Source organism: Daphnia carinata, chromosome 2 (assembly GCF_022539665.2).
Source record: "Daphnia carinata strain CSIRO-1 chromosome 2, CSIRO_AGI_Dcar_HiC_V3, whole genome shotgun sequence".
Classification (NCBI taxonomy): domain Eukaryota; kingdom Metazoa; phylum Arthropoda; class Branchiopoda; order Diplostraca; family Daphniidae; genus Daphnia; species Daphnia carinata.
In genome coordinates this window covers 1,990,595-2,011,625 of record NC_081332.1, presented here as the reverse complement: position 1 = coordinate 2,011,625, position 21,031 = coordinate 1,990,595, and the positions used below count along the sequence as shown (strand labels likewise).

General features: G+C 40.1%; 1 protein-coding gene across 1 annotated transcript in view; it reads left to right on the top strand.

Annotated features, from left to right (window-relative positions):
• LOC130686096 (dopamine D2-like receptor) overlaps positions 1-15,928 on the top strand; it is a 41,389-nt gene extending 25,461 nt beyond the window's left edge. The window contains exons 2-8 of the mRNA XM_059497614.1: positions 3,536-3,645; positions 7,520-7,772; positions 13,485-13,859; positions 13,936-14,075; positions 14,233-14,461; positions 15,371-15,608; positions 15,682-15,928. Of these exons, the coding sequence (XP_059353597.1) occupies positions 3,536-3,645; positions 7,520-7,772; positions 13,485-13,859; positions 13,936-14,075; positions 14,233-14,461; positions 15,371-15,608; positions 15,682-15,896 (1,560 nt within the window). The 3' untranslated portion in view covers positions 15,897-15,928. The remainder of the gene's footprint in view (positions 1-3,535; positions 3,646-7,519; positions 7,773-13,484; positions 13,860-13,935; positions 14,076-14,232; positions 14,462-15,370; positions 15,609-15,681) is intronic.
• Positions 15,929-21,031: the final 5,103 nt, after the last annotated feature.

Genomic DNA, 21,031 nt, shown 5'->3' with positions numbered 1-21,031 from the left:
TAAGCATTTTTTCATTTTTTTTTTCTGGTCACGCTCGTGACACTGTTCACCCAGCCGTCGAATCTTATAGAATCGGTGTTTATATGGCGCAAAGATCGGTGGTGACACACCACTTTCCGCTTTGGAAATCCCAAATTGTAGTGCTGCTATGTCACTGTGTACAAACATCACTCGGTGATGGTATAGAGCAAAAAAGAATGTTTAAGTTGTAAATGTAGAATAGTTCTTACCATCAACGTGCATATTTCTTGGCAGTTGGTCGACGAACTTTGAATGCCAACATTTAATTAAGAACAAAGCAAACTTTGAATTATACGGAGAATGTCACTGGCTTGAATCACAATCTGGAAAGTCTATACACAGAGGAACTTGTTAGATGGGTACTTTTATAGAGCATTTACAAATCTAATTAATTGACTGGCTAAACTTTTCCATTTAAGTTTTCTCCACAACTGATTTTTGTTGGATTTGTACATTAAGGGATACTTATGCCTGTTTACCTTGACTAGAGTAGGAAAATTTACAAAACATTGACAGGTATTTAACTACCATGTTATTTACTGCTTAATTTTTTTATGACACCTAATAGCAAAATGACAGTGCCAAGCCACACTAATTTTGCAGCTATCTTTCAAGCAGCAAAAGCATAATTATGTGAAATTCTAAGAGCACATCATAATGGTCTCAAATGTTTGACTTGAAATGTAATACAACATCCTGTGCTTTGTTGAATGTGCCACAATGTTTACATTATAATGGCCTTTGTGGGATCAGCAGTCCTAGATTTTTGTTTGTCATTCTCCTTTCTGGTATCGCACGCAACCTTTTGATTGGCACGTCGTATAAAAGCATTGACGCCAACGAGAGAATATATCGATACATCTACAGGCGTGTATGCTCAAGTTTTCAGCAGGCAGTGCTCACGTGACAAATTCGACCAAACTTAGGTACGGAATGCAGCACCTCGTTAATTATGCACGTACTAACACTGACGGGGGTTAGCGTGATGGCAGCCATCTCAAGTCAAAACTTAAATTCTCTATCAATAATATCAGCGTGTATCTGCACTAGATTCAATCAAAATTTAACAGTAAAGCCAACATGGGCTGCAATGGAGTGAAAAGTATTTAAATGACACGGCTGAGTTGCATCGATTAATTAAGAGACTTGATTTTTCAACATGCACACACAAAAAGGAAGAAAAAAAACAAGAGAACGTACCTTCTACCTCATATTGATCTGATGAACTGAGCCAAGTGGATGGCTGTTGAGAGGGGCGAACCTGTATTATAGTTCCATAAGCTTGATGGGCAATATTATTCTCTTCTGGGTTTCTTCAACTTAAAATTTCTGTCTCACTTCATATTGCCTTCATGAATTTCGTCCTCTTTCTTTTAATTAATGAAGAGAGCTTGTGTCATAACAGGATCTTACGACGTCATTGCCATAATCATTATCAGAGAAGCATTTCATTTCACGATTGGATTTGACTCGTGTGGATCCACAACATCACAGAGTTTGAATTGCTCTTCTTATGATTATTTTTATTTTATCTGATTGATTGGGCAAAGAAAAATTTGGCAACTTATTGAACTTTTCCAAGTCCAACACACTTTCACTAAACGTTAGTTCTATACAGCCCAGAGCTTCAGCTTGATCGTCCAAGCGATTTTCATTAAAAGTCTTAATGGTTATTTATATACAGCCGTAAAACTAATTGGCTTCATTATTAGGCTATAAATCTAATTGAATTACTAAACGAGAGAAACACGAGCCACTATATTAATTTAAGTCTTCTCCGAGGTGGCCGAAAACAGTTAACCCTGTAAATGTGCTACTTTACCTTTATTATTATGGCTATTATTAAATCCCCTAAAAATGGACGGCACCCACGTCTTTTAACCTAAAAGTGAAACCAGATCTCAATGCAAGGCGAGACACAATAAAAAAAAAATCTTGAAACTAAAATTGATGGCCTCAGTTGCCTATTAACGGCCGTCAAACCCGCTCCTCATTTACTTACGGGCTTCGTATTATTTTTTACGGTGATATATTCGAAACGACGAAGATGTCTTCTAATTACATATGACCTAAGGCTTCATTCTATACGCGTCTAATGGCGGCCTCCCGATATCGCACATGTGTTGGAGAAGAGAATCGAAGACAATAGGCGTAGAATATCGGGGCTGCCAATGATTATAATGCTTTCACAACCTGATGACGTCTTCTGTATTTATTAAGCGCCCAGTTGAGTGTTCTTTACGTTGTTTTCTCGGAAAAAGAAAAGCTCGTTAGCTCTCGAAAGGTACGTTAGTTTTTTGTTGTTGTTTACAACATTGAGGGCTTGTGTTCGATTCCCTTCTCTCTCATGTAGTGAGCTAATAAGGCCTAACTTTTAATCCGCTATATGTTTTACACAAAGCCATAGGTAAACCAGACACCACACACGAAAAATAGAGTGGGGGGGGGGAGATAGATTTTCGTTTGACCCGTGCCCAATTGTGAGTCATTCTTCAATCAAGTAGATCCCTGTCTCATTAATTAAAGCTACGTGGTTATAGAAAGAGTACATCAATCTAATGTTTTTCTAAGGGATTAGGCAAAATTAGAATATTTTTTTGTTTGTTCATTTGAAAGCGTTTTTTTTTCTTTGTTTTTTGGGTGACCTTCGAAAGATTTACATATTGTTTTCGTTTCGAAATCAAAAACAACTTGTTTTTCTTTGTTTTTTGTTTGCTTCCCCCACCTCCTTCATTATGGAAATCACATTGTCTTTGAAACTCTTGGCATTTGGCGCTCAACAAATTTTCACAATCAATTCCCTAGAGCACAAAACATTTGGCATCAAAATTTAGTTCTCCCCTCCCACACTTCCCACGATCATGAAAGCTTTTTTCTGTTTCTTACCCTTCCTTCACCGTGAAAGGGCTGGCCACCTAAGGGACTCAGATTGCAACAGTTTCCCAGTATTCAGTAAAGATGTAATTGTGCACGCAGTGGGAAGTGAACTTTCAAAGAAGCATTTAAGTTTAATTCAACTTAGCAGAGACACTAGGTGAGCAGCCATTAGTTTGTTTCTACTGTTTTAACGGAGAGATCTGATTTTCTTGTTGTGAATTATTCAATTGAGATTAGCCAACAGCAGCGATTTGTATCTGTATATTCGTGCATAATAAGTAAGTCAATCAATCTTTTCTATCCCGCTCAATCACAGTAAATCGTTTGTCTGATGACCCCATTTAAAATGTTGTTGCTTGTTCGCTGTTTGGGTTCTTCAACGTACTTTTGCAAATTGCTCGAGAAATTAAAAAAGACGGCCGTTGATTGGATAAAAACCGATCCAACATAATTAAGTTGCGCCGTGGAATGTTCGTACTGTGTAAATGATATACGACATCTATCTGGTAATTTGAAAAAAAAAAAGGCACAGACACGCGTGAGTTGTTTTATATATCACCGTGAATGTAGTTTAAAAATAGGAACGAAAGAATTGCATCATTTAATACGTGTCATTTTTTGATGTCATTGGATTCAGGTGAACGCCAAATGGGATCTTCTGGACGTCGTTTGCGACTTCTACATCGCCATGGACGTGACGTGCAGCACATCGTCCATCCTCAACTTGGTGGCCATCAGCATTGACAGGTAAATATAAAAAAAAAAACGTGTTTTCCTACTCGACAGGCAACGAGGGCAAACTTTAATGAACTACATTTTGCATATCTCACAAAAGTTCGATTAGAAAAACACATCTAATGAGGCTTGAAACACGTGCAGTAGTAATTAGCACACATGGTGTAGACAGTGGGTAAACACGAAAAGACGCAGGCAAACATTTCTTTTTATTTCGTGAGCTCACAAGTTTTTCAAACACCATTGTTACAGAGTGTGTGCGTATATGCTTCCTTGCTTTTGAAATGGAAAGTGTGTATCTAACTCCTCCCCGTGCCAAGACATTCGTGCGTTTCACTGGCGTCGTGAGTAACAAGAAAAGGAAAAAACAAAAGAAGAACGGGATGATAGGGATCGACGATCGATTCGGCGTGCACGGCAAAACCTCACCTCGTTCTCGTATTCTTTTTTTTCTTTTTAGTGCACGCTCAGTTGGAAGTTTTGATTCCTTTTTCGTTGTTCTTTCTTCTGTGTCGTCGTACCAATTTCTTATTTGTCTTGGAGTTCCAGTCGATTTATTGACGCTACCGGTTGTTGCTTTTCGCGAACATCTTTTAATCTTAAGTGCTGGCCAATGACCTATAATTTACAAAAACTACAAATTTGAATAGTAAAAAAGATCCTTTTAATCAAAATATCTAAAAATATTGAGATGATAAATATGCGATTTGATCCCAAGTACTCCCCGTGTTAACATCAGTCAGAACTCAAGTAGAACTTCATTTTTAACTATTATAATCTGCTTCTCAGACGAAATGATGCTTAAGGTCTGATCTTTCCACTTGAAAAAAAAAAATCTCCACAAAAGATTACATTTCGCTACAAAAAAAAGCATCGAGATAATCTATCAACTTGTTCGCAGAAAGAGATTCGATTTGGGCTATACAGCAACCTCGCTTTCCCCCTTCTTTTGGCCTCTGCTGTTTGACTAGTTCCAAACATCGTCTTCGTACTGGGGTTTGCTCTACAAGTATAAGAAAGTTTGTTTTTATTTTTTGAAACATTTATACGTGATCGTCTAAAAGAGATGCATCAAGAAAAAAGGGAGAAGAAAATCACGCAAATGTACACGCACAATGCCAGAGGGGCTAGAGTCGCGAGGCAAAAGCCTTGAGGGAGCGAGGAGTCGACAGCCTGAGGCAGTAAATCCTTGGCTCGACGGCGAATTAGAAGCCAATCAGAGATGCCTCGTGCACGTCCTTTTCCATTCGTCTTTTATTTGTCTTCTTCCTTCGTGAAACGTTACTTTACGCTGCTTGTTTAGTGTTTTTTTTTTGTTGGTTTTACTTAAAGTACAGACTTGTGTTTTTTCTGATCCCCCCCCCCCACTTTTGGCCAAATGATACGACGATTTTTCATCTATAGAAAAGGACAAACAGCAAGTGTAGGCGGTAGAATTAAAAAAAAAAGGGGGGGGGGGAGACAACATTTTCTATTTGCACTCAATCGAAGACCAACGAAAGTAAGAAACTCTGATTAACAACTTGAAATGCAAACCCAATTTGTTTTCATCTTGACCTTGATGATCTCTCGCTTCTTGGGCAACACGTTCGAGCAAACGGGGGTACCAAACAAAACAAGAAATCGCTAAAGTTTTTTTTATTAAATCAACACTTGGGAGAGCGGGGCAAGTGGGGAAGAGAACTTAACGATGTAGCAATTGCGCTCGAGTTGTGCAATCAAGTAAAGTGTATTTAGATAGTGGACAAGCATTTCATTTTCGTTTCCCCATTTCTCATTGCACGGCGTACACACCACCGGTACCGCATCTCCTTGTGGTACTTGTCTGGACTTGTAAATAACGACAAGTAGGTGATTGTGTGCGGTTCGCAGCGCCACCGCCTCAATCCAGTGGCGGTGCAAACCCACCAAGTTGATGGACGTGATTCTATTCCGTCTGTACACGCTCCGCTGCCTATGCATCCAATCTTTCACTGTACACACACACACAACATCCGTGTGTGTGTGTGTGTTGAGTTTTTATAGACGAATGATCACCAAGCCGAAATCGTAGGACGCAGACAAGTAGAGCGTGCTGAATAGATGGCGTGTTTTTTCTTTCCCTTTTCCCCTTTTTTTTTCGTGTTCTACCCGTAAGGCTGTAGAACGTCAGCACGCAGCAGTCAATTGTCTTTTTCTTTCTTTTATTGTACTCGTCACATTTTTTAAAATTTATATTTACGAAAAATCGGAACAGTCGTTTACGGTCGTAAAAAAAGAAGAAAAGATTAGGTTTTGCAGCGTTGCCAGTTGTCTGTTATTGATGAATGTTTTTTGATGGCTTTGCAAACAACTGCATCCGCGTATATCTCGGCCATCTATCATCGTTTAAACGATATTGGATACAGAGAAAAACATTCAGCGATGCAGGCTTTCGTATTCCCGGCGGCGATGCCCTCAGCTACGCGAAGGCAATTCAATTTGCTAGTAGAGAAGGAAGTGTACAAGAAAAAAAATTTTTAAAGATTTTAAACGAGTCTGTTTGAGAACACGAAAGTTCTACGAAATATCAAACGGTCGAGGGGGAAAATTCGATTTAGAAATTTTGAACATTTGATGGGCTAACCGACGAAAAGCAACGTGAGTTTCATTTCTCTAAGCTACTGTAACTTCTTAATTGATGAGAACTATTCGTATTATGGAGAGGTACGCGTTGAAAAAGTTAGCCATGCAAACGTGTTCATGAGATATTTACCAACAGGTCATCTCTTACATCTAATGAAAAAAGAAGGGATCAACCGACATCTTAAGCTAAACACATTTACATGATCAATGACATGCATAATAGAATAGCCCCCCCCCCAAAAAAAAGCGGGAACTTAAAACAGAACGATATTAATACGTCGGATCAACGAAAATGAAATTTTTAACAGCTGTTTGAATATGTATTAAACGTAAATGCATTTTAATTACAGATGAAGGTTAGACGGTGTCTTCCCGTATCCATAGCTTTAAAACGCGAGATAACATTAATTTTGTTGGCAAGAGCATGGTCAATGTAATATTGACCATGGCAAGAGCTTTTCTAAGTAATTCCTTAACGAATTGAATACTGTATTCATTCCAAATGTCAACTGTGGACGTATAGACCGTGTAAAAAGGAAGCGAATTTCAACAACAGCAAAAAAAACAATCAACGAGAAAACAAGAAAAAAAAAAAGGGAAGACATAATTGCGCGTTTGTCTTATCGTCGGCAATAAATAGAAATGCTAAGATTTGTATTAGGAAATGATGTCTTTTGATGACGACGAGGGGCCATATAAGAGGATCTTCTCTTTTACACGGGGGCGAGCAACATCTTGAAGAATGCAATAAAGAGCGTCGGCCTGGAATCGCGCAGCGTCAAAGTCCCTCGCTTCTTTTTTTTTCCCCCCTCTTATTATTATTATTATTATAATACATATAGACCCATCGGTTTTGATTTCATCTCCTTTGACCTTTTTTTTCCCCCCTCCGTTCGTTCGTTCTCTTTTTTTTCTGCCTATTTGTTCCGATCCGATTGCGTAGAATAACAACAAAAAGGTTCAATTTGATTCGGCTGCCCGTTTGCCCAATGGCGCGTGTTATTGACGTCGGCTGGTGCTTTCAAATCAATCGCGGACGGGAATTCTTTTCTTTTTATTTTTTTCTTCTTTCGACAGCTCACGACGCCCTCTACACACACTGTGTGTCAAGCTCCTTTTTCCCGCCACCACAATCGACATACATTTTTGTTTCTTGAATTCAACATGATCAAACTCTTAATCGTCCATCACATTCAATTGCAGCATTTTTTGGATGTTAAAAGAACTATTTTTTTAAATGAAAGATATGAAAATTGTTTATTGTGTGTGTGTGTGTGTGCAGGTACATCGCCGTAACTCAGCCCATCAAGTACGCCCGCCACAAGAACCACAAACGAGTCTGGCTGACTATCGGGCTAGTTTGGGCCATCTCCGCCGCCATCGGCTTGCCCATCGTCCTCGGTCTGAATTACTCGGAGCGTCGTATCTCGACCGACTGCGCGTTCTACAACGCGGACTTTGTTATCTACTCTTCACTTTCATCCTTCTACATCCCGTGCATCATCATGGTCTTCCTCTACTATCAAATATTCAAGGTAATAACAATTTTCTTTTTTTTTTCTTTTCTTTTCTTTGAACATTAAAAAAAAAAAAAAAATCTGTGGGAGGGGGGGGGGAATATATCGCGCGCATAATTCGCTGTGTTTGGCCGCGTTCGAGTCTGACGGTCGTTTGCGTGACAGACGTCGTTATACGTGTGAGCGCGTGCCAGTCGGTCATATATATATATGGCGAGCGGGGCAAACATGGGCGCCGTCAACCCAGAAAAACAGAGAGAAAAATGCGCGTCACACACACACACACACTCAGAAAATGATATAGGAAAAAAAAAAAAAAGGAGTTCCGTCTTTTTTTATTTTTATTATTCTACCGTGTACACGTTCGGGCGTGAGCGGCAGAGAGACACGACCCCCCTCTCCCCACCCTCGTATTAAGCTATTGATCCTGAGGCTATAACTCGTGTTCTTCTCACGTTGTCGCAAAAAGAGAGGGGGGGGGTTGCATTGTCACATTGAGTTGAAACCCTGTGCCTTTTTTTCTATTTTTATTGCAAAAAAAAAAAAAGAGAGTAAAAAATTATTTTGGGTATTATTGAAATTTTATTTTGGACGCGAGAGGGGGGGGGCGTTATTTAAATGATGTAGGAATAACGTGAAGTTGTAGACGGGTATTACCCCGCAGGCGATCGTGATATAACATGGCTGTCCAATATTTTGATGGGTATGGCAACGAGTGGGGGGGGGGGCTGCTGGTATCAGCACAATTGTTGAAAAAAAAAAGAGAAGAAACGTAATCTTATCATTTTGAATCATAAATAAGGCGATGATGCGTTCCTTCCCGATTTTTGTTTGAATGAGCATTGCTCAGCTTTTCTCGACGTTCTTGACAATGTTGTTGATCTTTCATTTTGCGCTCCTTCCAAAGGTTAGAAATTTGCACAAAAAAAAAAGATTGAACTTTTGAATTTCATCGAAAGCGGACCGCTCTCTTCGCGTATTTCTGAATTTACATATTCTGTGTAATAACCCCGGAAGAGATCGTCTGGCAATGTTGTACGTTCGAAGCTAACGAATGTGTCGAACTTGAATCAGGGCAGAGAGAGAGAGAGGAGAAGAATGACACCAACTGACGCGTGTGGTATTATAAATTATGCGCACGCATCGAATCTCGGCCAAAATTGTGAAGAATGCCGGCGGGCATTTTAGCGCGTTTTTGCGCTCACATTTTATTTGATTTTTATTAATTTTTTTTTTTTTTGGAAATCGCTTTTCTTCCCAACATTTTAACGCCATCTACCGAGTGACGTAACTTGGCAATCTCTTTAGGTAGCGCTGCTTGATGCGACCCTTTCTATTTCGATTAACCACTTGCATATCATTATTTTCTCGTTTTTTTTTCTTTGCTTTAACCGCTCATTTTTTTTTTCCCATTACAACGAAGAGAGAGGCTCTGAGCTTATGAAAATAAAAACGAGGATTGTGAAACGAAATCGAGGAAATATCTGATCCACTAAATCCAGTAAATATAAATCATCTTGATTTTTCCCCCCCCTCTATTTCTAATAGATACTTACAATCGTAGGTATTAGGAAGGGCCTAAGTACATCTCAGAAATAGAAAACTGCATCTAAGCTCGGTACTTTTAATTCCCTTTACAGCCGTACGTCTTCATCCGAGCCACGGCGGAAGTGGCCATAAGAAAAAGAAACAACTTTGAAAATGAAAAATAAACTTAACTTGCTTGTCAACGGGGGGGAGGGGGGGTTACAAAAGTAAACACCCACACACACCAGTTTATGCGACAGTTGCGAAGCACCCAGCGCACGGAGGAAAGTAGAACAAAGACAAACGATTGCGTTATTTATGCTGCGTAACAGGTCACCAGGTGTTACGTTATTACCACCATCCCAGTGATGCAGTTGGGCTGATGGCGTTCACCGATAAATACGTGGGTGGGGATGGGGTAGTTGCTTCAGACAACTTTTCGATGTATATTGGCAACGCTGGATGCGCCTCCCTTGAAAAAAAAAAAGAAAAAGACCTTGTAGATACATTGGTACAAAAAAAAAAAAAAAACTATTGAGTTTGGAAGTTGGACTTGTATACCTGCTGAACTGATTCTTTATATACGTGTGTTATGCACACCTGGCCCCGCTGGGCAACAATCTCTCAAGTGTAAATGACGCTATAGTTATATACGTTGGGTAATGTGCATTAGCAATAACCGGTAAGTGTATCTACACACACGTTTTCAAGGAGGGATTGGGGGGGGGGCGTTTATTTGAAAGAAAATCAAAAAAAACACATTTTTGATTTTGATGTCTTACGCGCTTGTGCTTGTCTCACACGTTGGCGCTGTGTTTATCAGTTTTCCATGGCAACGTATAATCGGGTACATCGAATATTGAAGTCCTCTGTCTATCCATTCGACTCTTATCAAATATATATATACTTTTTAAGAAGTAAAAAGAAAGGCAAAGTTTCAAGGCGAGTTGATCGCCCATACGAATAGGAAAAAATAGGTTTTCATCAAAATGAAACATTTTGTCATCTGGAAGGTAACGTTTCTTTTTTCTTTTTTGAATCAAGTTTGAACTTGCAGCAAAAAAAAAGGGGCGAATCATATTGGTAACGAGACGGATGTAATAAATAATGAACGGTAAAAACTTTGTTTGGTAGCTAAGTTTTTCTTATTTTCACGAGTCTAATAATAAAAACTCGATTCAATTGGTATAGGTTTGCAATATGTTGGCTGAATCCAAGTTTCTGGTTCTATAAGGAAACGTACTTGAGGTGCCATCGTTATATACTTTTTCTTTTCTTTTTCTTTGAAAACTACAATTTAAAAAAAAAAAAAAAAAAAAAAAATGAAAAACCAGATGTTTTGTCGATTTTCACGATCGCCCCGTAACGAACGCGAGCTTACTCCCGTCCATCATTTCCAACTTTACTTTGCTTCGTTACAAACTTTTGTTGAAAACAAACGACTTTGCCTTTAGAGAAACGCTAGTTTCACTTCACTTTTTTTTTTTTGAGATTTTAGTTATGCAAATAATCACGAACGGTGATGGCTAACAGAGTCAGCCAAAGAAATTCTGAAATCATCAAAAATGATGAAACGAATTGTTTTCAACGAGGGTAGAAACGAGTCACGTTTTATGAAAGTTTATTTTTCAGATTTCATTTCGCGTCGGCGGCCATTTTTTCCCCCGCCCCCAATTCAATCGAGGCAGAATAGAAAAAAAAAAAAAAAGATTCTACGTGTCCTGCACATCGAGTCTTGTTTTGCGATTCAGATGAAAGATCTAAGCTCAATGCATAGAAACATGAACTGCTGGAACACCTTTCCATCTTCCCAGGCAGTCGCCTTGGATCCATGTCTTATTCAAAAACGTTTCGCTGTTTCGTTCATTAAAGATGAATTTTATGCCCTCCGCCTCTAGGCAAATGCCCTGCGGCTTACTATCCTCAAAATTAAGCTGACAATGCTGTTTTCACACTAAGAAGAAAGTCCGATCCAAAGGCCAATCGCCTTCGGCTAGTAATGGTTGTAGAATAGTAGTATTTGACATGTTATTACTACATCATGTATTTCCCTTTTCTTCTTCTTCTTCTTCTTCTTTTTTTTGAATATTAAAGATGGCGTTGCTTGCAATTGGTTTTCACGCCCGTGTTTCACCGGGCTTACGCTTATGGGCGGGGGACAGGAGTCGGATTAGCAAATGAGATTATTCCGTTCAAAACATGCAGTAGGAGCTATCCCCCCATTCGAAAGAGGGGCAACGGGCTTCCATTAGACACTAACTTCACGTGGCTCGGCGAGAAAATGATTTTCTAAAAAAAAAAAATTGAAAATCTTTGCCAGTTGGGGTGGGGGGGGGATTCAGTAAGTGGCATGGACGTCGCCAATGTACTAATCTGCATAATAAATCCCGTTTCTATGCCAACCGATTGTAACTGGACGTTTCGAACAAAAACATTGGCGTCATGTGTTCATTATGAGATCCCTCTTGCGGCGTAGTTGCCAGACAAACGCTTGTACGTGTGTGTGTGTGTTTAGACACAATGGCAAAATGCGTCATCCTCTTTGTACACGAACATTAAACGACCCGAGTTTGCGTTACAGTGGCGTTGATTACAATCAGCCAACACGTCAGAGCAGCAAGTCCCTCCTCTCTAATAGGAAAAAAATAAATTTCTACATGTACCAGGCAGGGAGTGATGTATTAGCATTTAGTCCCATAATTTGATGCTCTGTTCGTGTGTAATGCACGCCGCGTTAATGATAACACACGGGGGGGGGGTTCATCGCACATATATATTATATATATATCGCCGTTAGTTGTCTATTGCCGGCCTTTGGCTATCATCATCGCGTTGCCAAATTATTCTATACGCACATACACACACAGAGGTAGCCATGGAAACGCACAAATTAATGGCAAAGGGTTGCCCCCGTCGACTTTGTGAGTTTCGGGTTCGCTGTTTGTAGAAATGAAAACTCAGCGCAATCACGGTCGTTACGGACAACTCACGCAAGTCTAGACGCGTTTATTATTGTATAAGGATATGTGTTCATATTCTCTTCGTGTATGGACGTGTTGAATTTGTTCGCGTCACGGACGTAGTCGTCTTTATGCGACACGAAACACACCTGGGCAGCGGTCGTCAATACAATGGAATTTGAAATTTTAAAAGATGCGAGACCTTTCACGAGTTTATCGTTGATGCGCCATCGGAGCTCTTTGTTTTGAAGTGCTACACTGTTCCAGACTAGCCAATCAAAAAAAAATAAAATAAAATGAAATAAAATAAAGTAAAGTCAGACATGTCAAGTAAAACCAACTGGAACGACATTTAAACCTCAGCAAACACGACGCGTAAATGAATCGACATTTAAATTTTTTTCCGGTGTTTTTTTTTTGTTTGTGCGCCAATCAGTGAGGCAGAAGTTGCAACGTCGCCGCACTACTTTTCCCGTCTCAATTATTTCTTTTTGAACATAAAAAAACAAACAGAGACAAGATACTCACAGCCCCAAAAGCGAAACCAAGTGATAACAGCCAAAAGTAACTTGTTATATTCATGTCTTCTCTCTATCTCACTTTCACTTTCATCTAGAGAGAGAGAGATCAAATTTTCCTTGCCAAAGTTTCGTGCAAGTCGTACTGTCTAAAAGAAGTTGGGCTGTTGCTCTTGTTGCGCTTTGATTCAATCGGCATACGAACTTTATTTTGAAAAGCAAAGAAAAAAAAAAGCGGAGGAGTTGGTACAGCGCTGGGCCACACATCTTCGTTCCCACAATCCTCTTGATTGCAAGTTAACGTTTCAAGAAAAAAAAAGAGTTTGTGTCGACGGGGCAGGCTAGTTTTCACGTGCGTGTGCGCGAGAGGTGCAAAATTCACGTGTATTCTAGATGCATTAATGAAAGGACTCGATTCGAAGGGGCTGGGGGAGGGGATTATTCAAAACAAAAGGCAAAGTTTTGCGCCTCGAAATGCGAACGCCAATCTGCAATGCCATCGTTATAAAGTTGGATAGCAACAACAAACATTTCAATTTCAAAAAAAAAAAAAAAAGAGGAAGTGATTCCCTTTTAATCTTGAGTTGCTATTCATCGTCTTTGTTTGTTTTTCCATTTTTCGTGTTTCGTTTCCGATGTCCAATGAGCGCATTTTGCTTTCAAAATTTGAAAAGCGCGGGACATTCAAAAATAAATGCAATTCTACCATCTTCTTTGATCCGCAGGGTATTCGGGAGAGGGCAAAGAGGGCGACCGCCAATCGCAAGCCTCAGCACGCTCACTTGATGGACAACCTGGCACCGCACACGAAGCGGCTGGCCGAGACGGCTATAGGCGGCCCGCCGGTAGGCAGTCAGCAACAGCAGAGGGTGCACGTCAACGCGTCTGCGGCGGCCAAAGGCAACGCTGCCAGCGACACGACCAGCATTGCCGACGCCAGTCCAGCCAACGCCGGAGCTCTGGCCGGCACGCTCTTGTCCTCGGCTCCGGCCGTCACGCTGGCCAAGACGACTTTGCTCGGCCGCAACGCATCCATGACGATGAAACACGGCAGCCTCTTCGACGAGGACAAAGCCACTGACCAGGGCAGCGGCAGCCAAGTAATAAAAACAAAAATACATTTTGAATTTTTTGAAATTGCATATTAATTGAAATGAATTGAAATTTGGCCATCAGGATGACGACGATGACGATGATAACAATGGCGAAGAATGGGCAGAGGAAGGCAGTAATAGCGGATTGCCCAGGGACATTTCCACCGAGTTTATGCTGGCCGCTAAACAACAGCAGAAAGACGCGGCCAACGCCCATCTCGGGTAAAGAATTTGATTTATTTTCATTTCTTCCCCCCCCCCCCCAAAAAAAAAAAAATTATTTGTTGATTATTTAATTTAATTTTTTTTTTTAATAAACGCGGGTCTATTTGTGTGTGTGTGTGTCGCCATTGTTGACGGCCCGATGCGGAATGAATAGGAACAAGGTGCCTCCGTCGGGATTGGCGTCGACGACGCTGCTGTTAACGACGACAACGACGACGGTTGCCGCAGCGACGGCGTCCACCGTGACAGGTCTGAGCAACGGCGACTCGAATTATAACAATCAGCCGCAGGCGACGGGCTCGCTTGGTCATTCGCTGCTCACCGACGGCGTCTCTTGCCTCTCCTTGCCCACCAGCCAACCGGCCAATTCCAAGCGGATGAAGGTGCCCGTCTGTTTTGATTTACATCTTTCATTTTTTTTTTTTTTCAGTTTAACAAAACAAAATCACATTTTCCGGAATAATTGTGGTGATCGTGTCCGCCTGCGTTTCTGATAGTCGGCCCTGTCGTAATAAGGCGCTAGAGCGGCAAACGATTTTGCGCGTTGTTGAGGACGTTGCAGCCATGCAGCGCCAGGGCGTTAATGTGAAGAATGGTCGCTATGGGGGGGGGACAATCAGAGGGGCTTGACTACCATTGTGTGACGTCTGTTAACGCCAGACGCGCACATCATCTTCAAAGACGGCATACATCGATAATCGCTTTTAAATTTGATTCATAAGAAAAAGAATTGGGGAGGGGGTGGGGGTTCACGTTTTCCCAATGGCAATCGATCGATATCTTAATGGAAATCAAAATGAAAATTGTCGACGTGGCCGGATGCGTGTATAAAAATAAATAAAATACCGGCCATCCGAAAATGATTGTAGCACGTCCGGTGGTTTGTGTATTTATTGACCGTAAGCGAAAACAAGTCGAGCGTTTGTTTGTTTTGTTTTGTTCTGTGTTTTTCTTTTATTTACAGTAGAGCTAAACGCGAATAATAAGCGCGCACAGCAGGCAAGTAATCAGCGAGCCCATTAAAAAAAGCTGAGATCGTTGATACGTGCGCACGTCAACTGGAAACGAGTATAAGAAAACAGATAATAGAATTGCTGAAGAATAAAAGGAGAGTGGAGGGAATGTTTGGCTCCTTATTATTTATTTCGGAGGGAATTAACAAATAACCATTAGCCTCACTTGTTTATTCACTTCCGGCGAAGAAAAGAGGAAAAAATTGTATTTATTTTTATCGTTTTCTTTTTTTTTTTTTTTTTTTTTTTTTTTTTTTTTTTTTTTTTTTTGGACAATAGCAACAAAGAGGTAAAGGAAACAGGAGCGGGGGTAGCAGTTGCGGAGTGGATTCGACGGCCGGCACGCCACCCAGCGGTAGCGGTGGAGGTAACGGCGCTGACAAGGAGAGCAAACAGTACCAGACGGCCGGCTCCAGGTTTACCATTTACAAAGTGAACAAGGCCAGCCGGAAGAAACGGGAAAAGTCGTCGGCTAAAAAAGAGCGAAAGGCCACTAAAACTCTTGCCATCGTACTTGGTATGCAAATTAGTTTTTTCATTTAGATGTTGATTAACTAAAAAAAAAAAAAAAAAAATTTCTATATTTATAGGCGTCTTCCTCATTTGCTGGGTGCCGTTCTTCACGTGCAACATTATGGACGCCATTTGCACCAAATTTGAACGCGATTGCCAACCGGGAGGGATGGCCTTCCATCTGACCACCTGGTTGGGCTACATCAATTCGTTCATCAATCCCGTCATTTACACCATCTTCAACCTCGAGTTCCGCAAGGCCTTCAAGCGCATTCTCGTCTGCGCTGATTGAAAAATTCCCTATTTTTTTTTTTATTCATTTTTTGTTTGAAACATAACAGTTAAGTCCGCCATTTTCTTCCTCATTTTGAGTTGGCTGGTTTTTTTTTGTTTGTTTCATTATCAGCTGTTGCGATAACGCGTCAAAGACCGTCTCAATTCAAATGAACGCTGAAACATGATTTCTATTTGATTGACTTTTGCTGTAATAATTGCGATATTTTAGAAGGATTAAAAACAAAAAATATGTTCATTTAGATCGGCCAAAATGTTGAACCGAGTGGCGCTGCGATCGTCCGTTATGTATTTATTGAAATTATAGAGCCATTCAAAAAAAAAAAAGGAAATCTATCAAATGCCGATATGTGCGTACATCGTTGCTCATCTTTCCACCACTTTCGTGACTATTACTGTTAATTATTCTTTTTATACACATAACGCCGTGTGAATTAACTTGTGTTTTGTTTTCATGTTGGCTTTCGGGACTGTTTTTCCGCGGGAGGTCGAAATCGATCATTTTACCACCTCTTGGCTTCCGTTATCGATGTAGTGCTAAGAATCGATTGATAGTCCTATTTGTTTTTTGTTTTCCCACCTTGCATACATAAATTTGTCACCACACCGCACCCAAATGATCACCTGATCTTTTGTTACGTTCCTTTATCACGTGCGATGTGAGTGTGCATGTGTGTGTACGTCAATTTCATTAAACCGTAATTCTCTCTTTTCGGCTATGCGCATGATCTTCTATATATCCGGCTGTATTTTACCCCTCTTCTAACCCATCGACTGATTGTGAAAACAGAAATTGAACTAAATAATCTCCCTTCCCCCCCATCCACCGTTCTCATACGTTTGTATAGATTTATAAATAATGTGAACAAATGCATTATGGAATAAACGATGCGTTTCAATGGCGCCCGGCAATTAGCTACGTTTATACGTGGCTGTACACATACATCGTTTCACTCGAAAACATATTGTAATAATAATATATATATATTTTTAATCAATACATTAAGCTGCTAGATATAGGGGTTGGCTGTTTGCGACAGAAACAGAAGTAGACGTTAGTGTTCTGGCCAAGACAAGACAAACAAAGCAAAAGCAGACGACAATTACACACGCCTGTTTCTGTTTTGGAACAAAACAAAAACACAATAGGCACAAACTTCTGCTGTCAGGCGCAGACATGTCCGTACATAATCGTCGTGTTTTTCGGATGCTCCCCTAATATTGATGTTTTTTAAAATATCCATTCTGTTTCATCGCCAGTCTGGCTTCAATAAAGTGGATACATAGGATTCAACGTGACACACACATCCGACTCCCCCGCTGTGCATACCACAAGAACAATTAGCATTGTCTTTACACAATGCTCATTGAAACAAATCGGGTTTCAGGCTCTCGCTGAATTTAATGGATATTCAAGTGGGCTGCATGACAGAAGCAAAACGTTTTTTTTTTGTTTGGTTTTGGTTGTCTCTAAAATGTGTGTTTTAATAAAAAAGAAAAGTATTTTTATTGAAAGATGTAGGGGGGGGGGGGTCTAAAAGAGGGTCGACTTGTCTCCAACAGGTGTACGCGTATGTCTTTTGTTTATGGCTTCTGTTTTTTTTTTCTGTGTATATTTATTGGAAGCTAGAAGAAATAATTTCTTTCTTTCGTCCCCCAGCACCGGCCGTTCCCAATGTCGGATACAAACGCAACTGCTGAGAGTTTTGTAAAGGAAGCCTAAATTGGGAACGCACATTCCGCATGTGACGCAACGTAATAAAAAACATTTCTTTTCTTGGAAGTTGAGTTTGGTGGGTTTTCTTTTATTCATTAATGTAAACAGGATCAAATATACGTGTATTCAATGTGAATCGATTCTTCTTCGAATAACACCATTAACGTGTGCTGACTTATCGTTATTACCGAACTATTATCGAGGTCCGTTCTTCAGCAGAAGAATGTGACAAATGAGGACCAAACGATCGTGCACAATAGAAAGAAGAAGAAAAGAACATGTCAGCTGTGATGTTTTTTTTCTTTAAATTTTTCCATCTACCTTTTAAAACGTTACGAACACTTTTTTTTCAATGCTAGATTCACGAACAGCAAAAGATAGCGACAGAATGTTCCGGCGCTGCATTTATTAAACATAATAGAAAACAAAATTGCGACGTTCTTCCTTTATTTTTTTTCCATTTCCTTTTATCTATTCGCTCCACTGTTCCCTTTGACCCTTTTTTTGTTGTTGTCCTCTTTGTTGTAAACACAAACCGGCTGTTCCCCCCCTCCAATCTATTGGTGAGCGGCCATCTTGACTTTAATTGTTCTACACCACATAACCTGGGCCAGATTAAAGACGAGGTATATAAATAGGAGGACCACCTTATTATTTTTTGTTGTTTTTAAAAAGAAGCTTGTTATAGGATTACGGTGTGTCTTTCTATTGCGACCAGACCGCCATCTTACAATATGTCATTAAAGGTAGATTAATAGTTTATTATTAATTATTTCATTTACTTTCTTATTATTTTCCGTTGTAATTGAATCGATTTGAATATTCATGACCACCTGTTTCTACTTGGGAAACGTCTGGCAGTTCATGCTGGTAAAACGTTTTTTTTTTTTAAATATGATGCAATACATTCGATAGGTTGTTATAGAAGAACGTTTTGGGGCCCAATCCAAGAGTTCCCCTTTAATGTGAAAATTAAAATGATATGATAAGGGAAAAAAGTTTGTGCTCTCTTTGCCGCGATATATTCATCTAAGGTCGGATACATACCGAATATCTACGCTAAAACCCGCTGAGTTGCTTATGCTTTGCATTCATAATGTAGGAGCATACGTCGCCGTTCATTTCCACTGAGAAGCGTCTCAAAAAGGGGATTAGTACAATTGGTTACACGCCATTTTAATGGTGGCCTACGTGACTGAAACCGAGTAGGCACCTTTTCTTCTTTTTTTTATGTTGTCATCCTTTATTTATTTTTCTTTTCTTGGTCATTCGATGGAAAAGGCTTAATAGAATAGACCTACGCATATGATGAAAAGCGTTCGTGGCTCCTTTTGAGTTTATCTCTCTCTGTTTCGGTGACACAATTCGGGTCACGACGCAAAAACAAGGCCCTTGAACAATCACTGGTCCTTCTCCAGTTTGCACGCCTACCATCCCCCTTGCCACGTTTATTTATAAAGGGCTTCTTTTCCTTTGAACGACAATGGATTCACGTGAATTAGGCCCAGCTATCGCATAGCGAACTTGGATGTTTTCTAGAAGAAAACGGTTGTGTATGTATTTCCTATCGACGTCAGTGAGATAACGAGCTGTTCCCACCTGCCGGTGAGGCTATTTTTGCCTTGGACCAACAAGACGGTTGTATACACACTCAAATAATAAACTAAAAAACAGCAGGTATGTATCTATAGAAGAGAGTGGGCTTGACTCTGTTTTCGTTGCGGCCCAGTTTATCTCAAGAAGAATGTGTCTTACAACTTGCATGTTATTTCAAGAGAATAAGAACACAGACTAATCGGAAACGGAAGATAAATAATGGGCGAGAAAGGAACGCGTCTATTGTGCTGGTGCTCTAAAAGCAGAAACCGAAGTGGGCGGATGCCAGGCAAAGAGGTGGGTTATATACAACAACCGGATTTTAAAACACAGCACACAAAAGTGGGGATGCCTACAAAAAGGCCGCCTGTATGGTCTTCTGTTATTGTTTCCACTTTCGGTAATGTGAATACACACACACACACTGTGAAATTCGTCAGAAGATGGTATACTAAAATACACATTTACATACGCGATAGAGACTGTAGAAGTCTGTATGCACATTGACTATCTGGTTCTTTCCTCGATTTCGGGCTATATTTTTATCATTTAAAAACATTTTATTGAACCGCCATTCGGTTGAGATTTTAATGTTAGGAGCAGCTGCTAAAGTCTATACATTTAAAACATGTAAGGTGTTCTTTTTTTTTGTTGCATAACCAATAGACTCGCAGACCATCGAATTATAGAGATGAAATTTTAATGAAGATGGGCCTTCTGTACGGAACCAATTGCTCTTTGTTCTGCATTATTGCACAACGCATCACGAGAAGCCCCATCCAAAGAACACGCACACTAATGCGTGTAATTAAGTCAAGGTACCAGACGCGCATATTTTCCGATGCCGGAAATGGTGTTATAATTGAACGCTGGATTATTCTTCCCGCGCATGGGAAATCTCTTGCTATAAGGCCGTGTTAATATTTGCACTTGCCAAAATTTTTGGGGGGTTTTAAAAAATGGAGAAGAAAAAAAGAGGAACCGGATTACAAAAAGAGACGAGCACCACGGTCGATATGTAAATTTCGTGAGGCTCTAATATTTATCAACGCTCCCTGGACCGAACGAACTGCATAACGTGTGGTAATGCATTCAATTGAAGGAAAGACGAAAATTACTTTTACATTCACACTACACCGGCAGGCATTGAATTCTCTTATTAAAATGCTTGTGGGTGTTGAATAAATTTCGTCAGACATCGACACATATAGCGGCGTTGCTTAAGGTTATATTCTAAATGCACATTATAGCACTCATGCCTACACGCACTTGTTGGCGAAATATTTAAAGAAAAAAAATGTTAATCTAGAAATGCAGAATTTCTCGTTAGATGAAACAAAAAGAAACAAAAAATCTACACGCCCCAGAGGCTGTGCCTGTTGGGACGTGCTGCAAATCGAATTTCTGTGCCTGGCATATATATATATATATATATATATATGAACGTTCAAAACTTGTGTATACTTGTACATCCTCGAACTGTGTGTGTGTACAGACATGCAAATCCAAGTGAATGGCAGTAAACCCCGTGAGGGAATAAGGACGAACGCTTTACATATTGACGCAATAGGTGGTGCAACGTCAAAATGTCGACACGCCCTCGCTTGATGCACTTTATTTTCGGTTGCCCAATCTACAAAATATCGACGACAAAAAAAAAAATACCTCGAATTTAAGCATCTTTGCTTTTTTTGTTATTTAAAGCACAAATTTGCATATATGACGGTCCAAGATATCGATCTCCTGTCGTTTCCTATCCATTAATTCTTTTTTCCTTTGCAATATAATATAGTCACAGGAGAGGAGCTCTGCTGTTTAGA